General features: G+C 35.9%; 1 protein-coding gene across 1 annotated transcript in view; it reads right to left on the bottom strand.

The window, feature by feature from the left end:
• Window positions 1-10204, bottom strand: part of LOC107654393 (calmodulin-binding transcription activator 1-like) — a 340679-nt gene that overhangs the window by 43362 nt on the left and 287113 nt on the right. Inside the window, exon 6 of the mRNA XM_016441439.1 lies at window positions 7773-7844. Within this exon, the coding sequence (XP_016296925.1) occupies window positions 7773-7844 (72 nt within the window). The remainder of the gene's footprint in view (window positions 1-7772; window positions 7845-10204) is intronic.

Genomic DNA, 10204 nt, shown 5'->3' with positions numbered 1-10204 from the left:
TATAACAAATTATTTATATAAAAATATGTACAACTATACAGATATTTCATAATTATTTATTTATATAACTATTTAAATAAAAGTACCAGAAGTTCAAAAGGAAATATTGGCTAAAAGAATACAAAAATGTGAAGAAAAGGTACAAGGTATAAAAGCTAAAAGGTACATTGTTGTGTCTTATTTTTAAATATTACATATTAGTTCTTTAAAAATACATGTACATATTAGTACGTTTTTAAAGGGTAATGCCACAGTTTCTTCTGAGAGTGTATGTGGTGTTCTGTATGACTACAGAGCTTTTCATGGAATCTGAATATATCGGTTGCATACTGTTGAAGAACTTTTCACGTTTTCTTTAGCTTGCATTGCAGGCACATGCTTTATCTGGCGTCTTTCTGTTTCTATAGCTGGGCTGTTGAGGGTGTTTGTGGGTCAGAGGCTGACAGCCGAACACTGTTTCTTCAGCAGCCTGTAATCAGCTCCAGACCTGCGCGGCTTCAGCTCTACCTGAAGGCCTTTCAGGAAGGATGTATTATTTAATGGGCCGTGAGCTCTTGCTCCCTGACTTATGCTGTTCTTTCTCTGTCGGTTTGTCTCTCAAACACATACACACACACACACATACAAACGTTCCCTCATGTTTTCAGAAACTACCTTTCCAGCGCTACATCCAGTCGAACCCTGCCAGGCTTTGAAACGCTGAACCCACCTCGAGGTTTCTGTTCGAACAACAGCATAATGGCTGTTCTTGTCTAAGAGGTCAAGGGGAAAACAGCACTAATGGCTCACTGGCTCCACAACGCCACATTTGTCTCAGGACCTCTTCTGAGTGAGGGTCACAAGCATCTCCTGAGGATCTGTAGATCTGAACAAATGCGTGTGTGTGTGCTTTTCACTTCTTTCCAGTTGGTGGGCACAGGAAGTCTCAGTTCTCCTCAAGGACTTGACAAAAAGGCTTCGACGTGTCACGTAGCGTTCAGACGGAGGGCTTAGGGTGGTAAAGTCATGGCTTTCACTTTTCAAGTTAGTCTTTTTGCGAAAGAACGGCGCTGAACTTCAAAAGGAAACGAATAATGCCTAAAGTTTCCGAGGGTTTAAGTGTCATTGCCCACTGTGAACTTTTGTAACGAAATACTTATTTTAAAGCACGTTTGACTATTGAAATTCTCCTGGCTTCATATGAAATGCGTGGTTTTCTTTCTTGTAGTTCTAACTGAAAGTGCAGGACAAATTCAAGCACTTGTCCTCTTTATAAACAGCCTATTTCCTTCAGTTAACTTCCCGTCAGTCGCAGGTGGGACATTCTCATTCTAGAGAGCATCTGCAAATATTTGCATACGTCCCCTGCAAACAAGTTGAGTCATCAATATTTTGGCCCAGACAGTCAGTTTATATGCATATATCTCCTAAAAGTTTTTGTCAACTTTAGGAGTACACTGGCATACAGATGTGCTCAGCACCAACAGATATGGACTAAAAACTACTAAACTCCAGTGTGGTTTAACAGGATCGTAAAGCTCTGCAGAATTCAGGTACTGTTCAAAAGTTCAGGGTTGGTAAGATTTTTATTTTTTTATTTTTTATTAGTGAATGAAATGTCAAATGCTTACCAAAGCTGCATTACAGTAAAAACTGTGACATATTATTACAATTTAAAATAACTGTTTTCTATCTGAATGTATCTTAAAATGTAATTTATTCCTGTGATTCAAAGCTGAATTTTCAGCATCATTACTCCAGTCTTCAGTGTCACATGATCCTTCAGAAATCAGTCTAATATGCTGATTTGATGCTCAAGAAAAATTTATTATTATTTTCAATGTTGAAAACAGTTGTGCTGCTTAATATTTTTGTGGAAACCATGATACATTTAGTTTTTCAGGATTCTTTGATGAATAGAAAGTTCAAAAGAACAACATTTATTTGAATCTTTTGTAACATTATAAATGCCTTTACCATCATTTTTGACAAATTTAATGCATCCATTGTGAATAAAAGTATTAATTTCTTAAAAAAAAAAAAAAAAATTACTGACCTCCAAACTTTTGAATGATAGTGTATGTCACAAAAATAAAACCTTAACATCAATTTGAGGTTTTTAACGCATTTAGTTTTGATAATGTATGGAAGGCCATTTCCACATCAGTGTAAAAAAAAATACAACAGGTCATTGTGAGATACAATTTAAAACTACAAATCATTTTAAGTCACATTGTGACTATAAACTCTATGCTGACAATAAAGTTGCAAAAGTTGCAATTATGTGAAATAAAATAGCAACTGTGAGATATAAATTCACAATTATAAGAAATAAATTCAATAAAAAAGCTGTGCAGTTGTAAGAAATAATGTTGCAGCTGTGAGATATGAAGTCAAAATTACAATAAAAATGACCTTTTATTTTGTTCTGGAGTGGAAACAGGTTTCCGTAATAATGTGATATATACATACAGTAGATACATACATACATACATATATATATATATATATATACACATACAGTACATATATATTGTAAGGGGAATATTAAGTACACTACATTAAGGTACTTTAATTTTATTCACTGAGAATTGCTCAAATTCCTTCTGGATAATTACAGCAGCAAAAAAATTCTGACGGCACAGAAAAAAATCTCAATAAAACCAGGAAGATTTATTAAGAAAGCAAACTAGGTCCTAACTGAAACGGTGCTGAAAATGCTCTGAATGAAGCTGCATGTGTGGCTGTGGAGCTGAAGGTGAATGTTAACGCTGTACTGAGTGCAGTGGTGAAGTGTCCAGCAGAGCCTCGCGTCGCTCCCTAATGCCCGGCAGAAACAGCAAATGGCTTTGCTTTACTCAGCATGAAATGGAAGTGAATGGACAGGTCAACTGCAATACAAGAATGTGGTCACAATTTCAACAGGCTGTCAAAAGACATGAAATCAAAAAAAGGTGGCGAGGAAGAACGAAAAGAGCACAGAGAGGAAGAAAGGGAAAGTGGGGAGAAATAAAACCGACTTTATGCATTTTCTCGCAATGTGTGATTTGCATTTTGTGATTTGCAGCCCTTAATGGTTCTTAAAGACTTTAAAAACATTCTCACGCGTAAAGATTCAGATGACAGTAACAGCAATCATGCCGCCCGCCATACAGGGTTTCAGACGCCTCTAAAGACCGCTGACAAAATGCATGGCTGAATGAATAAATAAAAGGCTCTTTTGGGGCCGTCTGTAGCCTCAAGGAGTGAGAGACGGAGGGTGACTAGTCTACACTCCTGCAGCTTATTCTGCCTAAAAACTCTCCATTTACACAGGAAGAGACCATCTGACCAACTTTGACAAGAAAGCATTTTAACCTCAGAAAAAAATATTACATTATTTACTGTATAGGTACCATTCTTTAACAAATGGAAAAAATAAATTGGTTTTCAAGTTTCTAAAACTTAGTGTTTCAGTATTTTTTATTTAAATATATTTTTAACAACAGAAATTATTTTTTCTTTTTCTGTTTTTTTTTTAAATTTTATGCTAATAACAGAAAATGTTCTTGTTTCATGCTTTTTATTTAATTATTTCAACATTTCTTTTTACCAACAGATTTTTTTCTGTTCTTCTGTTTTTTTCTTCTTCATTATTTATTGATTTTCCAGCTATAATACATAGGTTAAACCATCTATATCACGATAACGCATGGGCTTTCAAGTTTCTAAAACTTTAAGTGACGAATGTGAACAAAAGTACAAAGACTGACCTTGACAGGTGATTGACAGTGCCAAATGGTGTGTGTGTGTGTGTGTGTGTGAGCTTTCTGAGCGCTTGGGTGGGATCCAATCACCTCTGTGTAACCTTGTGAGTCCGATCTCTCTGCTGGAGCATAAATCAATGAGCATCTCTGAGCGTGAACACACTGGATCACACGCTCCTCAGCTTCCTCTTCACATGTGCAGCACAGAAAGACACTTCCTGTATCCATTTTAAACCCGTTTATCTGAATTAGTTGACTGCTAACTGCTAACGCAACTGACATCTTTATATTTTAAGTCTGGTTTTATAATTCATATCTGGAGTAATGATGCTGAAAATTCAGCTTTTCAACAGGAATAAATTACATTTTAAAATATATACAAATAGAAAACAGATACTTTCAATTGTAATAATATTTCATAATATTACAGTTTTTACTGTATTTTTAATCAAATACTTAGCCTTGGTGAGCATAAGAGACATCTTTCAAAAACATCAAATCATAACAGAGGACATTTACATATATTTACATTAACAATGCTGCTCTTTTGCCATAGTAACAGCAAATTCTCTCTGATTGGTAAAGCTCTTCACTATTAAATACGATTTTTAGAAGTCTACAGAAGTTTAGACCATCACTTAACAATCTGAGCTCACAGTAGGTCTGCGCAGAAGGGTTTATACATTATCACAAAAAATCTATTTCTCTATGGAGTAAATGCATGGGATTCTGACCTCAGAGCCCCACTGTTGCGCTCTATTTGTATGCAGACACCATCCTGCGTTATAACATTAATATGTAGCAAGCGCTGCTTCATAAATCAAACGCTGCTGATGATAATCCGCTTGTGATTGGGCAGATGTGCTGGTGTAAAGATGAAAGTTTTAAGCATTGTGAGTGTGTATGGGTAGGTTTACTCTCTCTCTCTCTCTGTGTGTGTAATGTGGGTGGACTCGCTCTCTCTGTAATCAATCATTCTTACCTGCCCAGCTGAGCTCAAGCCTCTGTAACTGTGAGAAATCCGACAGCTTAGATTTGTTTATAACCACTGAGTTCTCTCGATTTTTTCACATGATTTCTTTCTCTTTTCTCCTCTTTTTCTTCTATGGTTTAACATTATGTTTTCATCCCTCAACTCACTACACCTCCATTCAGACTAGAGCAAACACACACACACACACACACACAAAGTGTGAATTATAAAATGACTTTTGAAGGGGTTCTACTTTTGTAAAAGATATTTCATAGGTAATTTTCAAGGTGCAATCTGTTCATCTCATGCAGATAAACTTTTTTCCAAAACATTTTTCAGTTTTACTTGTGACTATAAATTGCGTAATGCGATATATTTTATTAATATGTCTGATACTGAACCTAACACATTCTGATTTCTGATGACTCACTCATACAGAAAGCTTTGTTACTTTGTTATTGAATTAATTTGTGTGTTTGAACAAATCATCTGAATGAATGATTTAAATGACTCACTCGTCACTTAATGAATCAGTGTTTTTAAAAACACATTGTTGAGGGAATGATTCATGCACTCGTAAAGAATCCACTTGTTTTTTACAGAATGAATCGGTATTTTTGAACAAATCAGCTGAGTGAATAATTCAAATGACTAATACAGTCATCCACTTGTTTAAATACTCAACGAATCAGTGATTTTAAACAAATCGGTTGAATGAATGATTCAAATGACTCACTCATAAAGACAGTCACTTGTTTCATTACAGAATGAATCAGCATTCTTGAACAAACTGGAGGATTCAAATGACTGATAAAGTCAGCCACGTGTTTAGATCCTGAATGAACCAGTTTTTAATCTAATTAGTTGAATGAATGATTCAAATGCCTCACTCGTAAATTAACTTGTTTCATTTCCAAATGAATCTGTAAATTTGAACGAATACGGAGAGTAAGTGATTCAAATTACTCACTCAGAAAGACATTAATTTATTCGGTGTAATGGTGTGATTTATAAAAAGAGTCACTGTAAAAATCCTCACCATTAACAGACAGACATTATGGGCCAGTTTTACTAACAGCTTGCGCCAGCGCAAACCGTCTTCTGGCGTTAAAATATTACTGTCAGGTTTTACCAAAGACGTGCCGTGAAGAATTAGTGCTGAAAAGGCGTGGACACAGTTATTTTTGCACCTGACCTTATTGAATATGCATTTGTAGGAGTTTCCCTTTCAGATGCAAAATTTATGGGAGGAGAGTATTAAAACGAATCACGCAACAAGATTTACTAATGCTTGCGCTTGTTAAATTACAGGTATTTGCGCCATTATTTAACGCCCAAAAAAAGCATGTCTTAAACTATTTTGCGCTTGAAATGGCTGAAATGATTGTTGCTAGGAGGAGGTACCGCAGAGAACAGAGAGCGTGTGGTAGAAGAGAGAGGATTTTTTTCCACATGTATTCATTTATTTTGAATGCCAGAAGAACACATTATCCATATGACATATAGTTACTATAAAACATAGTTTGCCAATCCATGTTATTTTAAAATTTGCTTCAGGAAATAAAAGACGACTTCAAACCCTCAACTAGGAGTCATGCAATACCAGGTCTATCAAAAAGTCTTGCAAACCTTCATTTTTTTGGCCTCCGGTTCTTTTCAATGTATTGTGGCTTCTTTATTTCTTTATTCCTTATTTGCGACTATGCTAATTTGTGCTGCGCTTGGTATATTGTGTTGGTCGATATGTAAATGAGATGTTGCATCTGTGTTCTTTAATTTGCGCATTGTTAGTAAATCACCTGCAGAAATTTCCACGCCCATCGGTGCTGTTTTGGAATTGCGCTCTCGCACTAATTTGCCCTGTTTAGTAAAACTGGCCCTATGTCTTTTCACAAAGTCCCAGTTCTAACGGACTGTTATATCAGCACTTTTGGGATAACTAAAAGCATGAACCAGTGAATGAACCAGTTTTTTTGAACTAACTGCTTGAAGGAGTGATTCAAATGCCTCACTCATAAAGTAATTTTGAGTGAATCAGGTGAGTAAGTGTCTAACAAAAAGTGAAAGTCCTAGTGCTATCGGACTGTTATATCAGCACTCTTGGAATAACTAAAAGCAAACTTTCTGCATTTTTAGAATAGAAAAATAATAATATTTACTTTATGAATTGTTTCTCCTTGAAAGTCCCAAAGAACAGTTCAGTTGTCAGATTTATCTCATTTCTGGAGGCAATTTCGTCCCCAAAGTATAAACCCACACACTCACACTCGTTTTTCTATCATGGTGGGGATTTTCATTGATTGTTTTTATACTCAGCTAATAATATTTTCTATCCCTGCACCTAAAGCTAACCCATTGCATTTTTATATTTCCTTGAAGACGTTATTTAGTATGTTTATTAAGTCGTTTCCTCATGGGCGCCATTGCTGCTCTGCACAGTGTAGATGATTTCAGGTTTTACTATCCATGAGGGGACATTTGGTCTCAACAATGAAGGCAAAACTTCACCACATACTCAAACTCACACACAAATGTCGTACACATGCCACGACCTGCACAACTACTAATTGTACCTTAGCAGTGTGCAGCATCAGCGGTCTGATGGCCAGCTGGAAACCCTGTCCCGCACCGCTGAGATGATGTGGGTGAGAAATGAAAGCTTGCACATCTCGACTGATGCTGCTTGCGGTGCAAAAACCATCATGTCCCACTCGCGTCTCAGAGCGGTTCACATCGATTTTGGCTGTATGTGAATACCTTAAACGAACTTATAAAATGCCAAATAGGAAAAGGACATCTGAACTGTGCACGACAACAGGCCCAAATCATCATCTAGCGGTATGAATGATCAACTAGTTTGTACGACGACCTCTGGCTGCTAATATATTCCGACTAATGTGTTTATTACCCTCAATTACCGCCATCGCTGTCGGACTGTTCATGCTTTTAACAGACTGGGAGAGCTCAAGAAGACAGGATGGTGATGAAAGATGTTTTCAGTTGTGTTTCTTGTTAGTCCTGCATCTGAAGCATCATTTAGTGTTAAATAGTAAGGGAAGGAGCTGAACTCTTACCTGTAGCAGCCAGTAACAGCGGCGGTGGAAGGTGGGAATGATGGAGGAGTGGACATAGCAGCCATACAAACACTGAAATAAAACATAGAGTACAGTTAAACACTGAGAATAAACACACACACATCAGATCAACAGTGATGAACCACACAAACATGAGTACAGATGAATCAACTACAAAAGCTACACAACCATCAGCACACTCTTAAAAATAAAGGTTCTTAATTGGCACTGATGGATGTAGAAGGAACCTTTAACAGCCATGGAACCTTATAGGATAAAAGCTTCTATTTAGTGGAAAAAGGTTCTTGAGCTTCTTCATACTAAGAAAAAAAAAGTACACTGAACGGTTCTTTGGAGAACCAAAAATGGTTGCATTGTTGTGATTTTGGAACCTTTGTTTTTAAGAGTGTAGAGTTAAAAAGGGACAGTTCACCCAAAAATGTTATTTTTATTTATTTATTTTTTTTTAGATATTTAGTTGAAACCATGGTCCTTGGTGATTTCAAAAATGCTTTGAGAGTGAAAAAAGAATATACAGGAAACAAAAAAATTGATACCCGTGGCTTTTGCTGATATTTTAAGGTCTTATGAAGCGAAACAATCAGTCTGTGCAAGAAATTGAACATTATTTACAACCAGTACCGTCGCAAGGGCTGTGCCAAGTGTGGGACCGCACAGGGCCTCGCTCCTGGCCTGCATTTTATGTCGTTTATGTCTAATTTTTATTACTGTTTTTCCACCCATTTTGTCCTTTGAAAGACTAAAATAGTCATGCTGATAGACAGTGACTCTGTGTATAAGAATTAGTAAAGCTGTTTGTTGTTAGGATGACAAAAAGTTTTAAAAGTTAAACTTTTAGGCTGGTCTGCCTCAGTGGTCCAACAGCGCTCGTCAATGTCAAAATGATCGAGATGGCCAATCAAATCAAAGAAGGCGGGTCTTACTGTCACTGTCACTACTCAACGAGAGTTCGTGGAAAGATGTAAGTAGTACTATATTAGAAAACTGTTTTACGAAAGAAATGTTCAGCAAAAGACAGTAATAGACTATAGATAGTGATGCAAACTACTCAACTTTTTATTAAATTTCGCAAATATGCGATCATGATTCATGTAAATCATAAATGAATGTGACAAGAGACGTTTGCATTTTTGCAAATGATCAGTGAGAGCAGAACGAATGTGTCACACGTTTTAAACTCAACAAAATGGTAAAATACATATATCAAGAGCATGCTCACAGATGAGAACAAAACAGCGTTGGATGAAGTGGATTAGAGCCCTGCACGGGTCTCAAATAGGCCCTAGCCCGTCTTTTTCCCCTTTTCCCCAAAAAAAGCTTATACTACTGTTTCAGCTATTAAAATAGTTCAGTTTTGTATGTAATGGAAAAGTGATTATATTTTGTTTCGTTTTTTCATAAAGTTAATTTAGAAAAATGTTTGGAGCAATTTTGTTCGTTAAATGTAAGTTTTTTTTTTAAAATAACGACCAGCGGCAGACAGTGAATTGATCATAGCCTATATGTTTGATCAATTTAGCCTTCTCAAATCATCACGACTTGCCTAAAATAAAATCTATATACTGTATAAAACAGTTCAAGCATATCACAATGTTAGTTAAATGTTTAACCTAGATAAATGTGCGCTGTTAGATGCTTATCCAATCATTTGTGTGGAGAGTGGAAGCTGAAGCTCGGCAGCACATGGAGGCGCCAGCGCGATCACTTGCAAACGTGGATTAGGAGATGGCAAGTAATTTTTTTCATCACCATAATTGATGGATGTCTAAAATATAAAAATAAGGAAAAGCTTAAAACAGGCCCGATTAAAATTTGTGGTTTATTTTATAATTCCGTACAAAATAAAACACAAATTATAAGATGAACCTAAACTCAGCGAATTGCCTCACAGACATGATAAAAAATATATAGAAAGCTTTAAATTACTAGGCTACTTTAAAACGAAATAATTCAAATCGAAAATAGAAACTCTTTCATTATGTAATCCGGGCATTTCTCTCTAAAGGCACATCCAATTAGGAGATGGCAAGTAATTTTTTTCATCACCATAATTGATGGATGTCCGAAATATAAAAATAAGGAAAAGCTTAAAACAGGCCCGATTAAAATTTGTGGTTTATTTTATAATTCCGTACAAAATAAAACACAAATTATAATGGCATATATGTAAAACTTTGTCCTATAACTGTGTAGCTGCTTATATTTTCTGATTTTTATGTTGCTCTGTTCTGAATACCTTAAAATTTTAAGGATTTGCTGCAACGCAATTTTGTATGATATGTGAATTATTGATATTTTTTATCCATGCAGCAAATGCTTTAAAAAAAACAGCTTTAAAATTACCCTATTGCATTCCAGACGCTTTTAAAGTACTTTTCACTATAAATTTTACGGGTAGCTTGAATGTAAAA

This window comes from Sinocyclocheilus anshuiensis, unplaced genomic scaffold (assembly GCF_001515605.1).
Source record: "Sinocyclocheilus anshuiensis isolate Anshui unplaced genomic scaffold, SAMN03320099.WGS_v1.1 scaffold623, whole genome shotgun sequence".
NCBI lineage: Eukaryota > Metazoa > Chordata > Actinopteri > Cypriniformes > Cyprinidae > Sinocyclocheilus > Sinocyclocheilus anshuiensis.
Note: the sequence above shows the minus strand (reverse complement) of the source record. Positions and strands in the feature narration are given on the sequence as shown.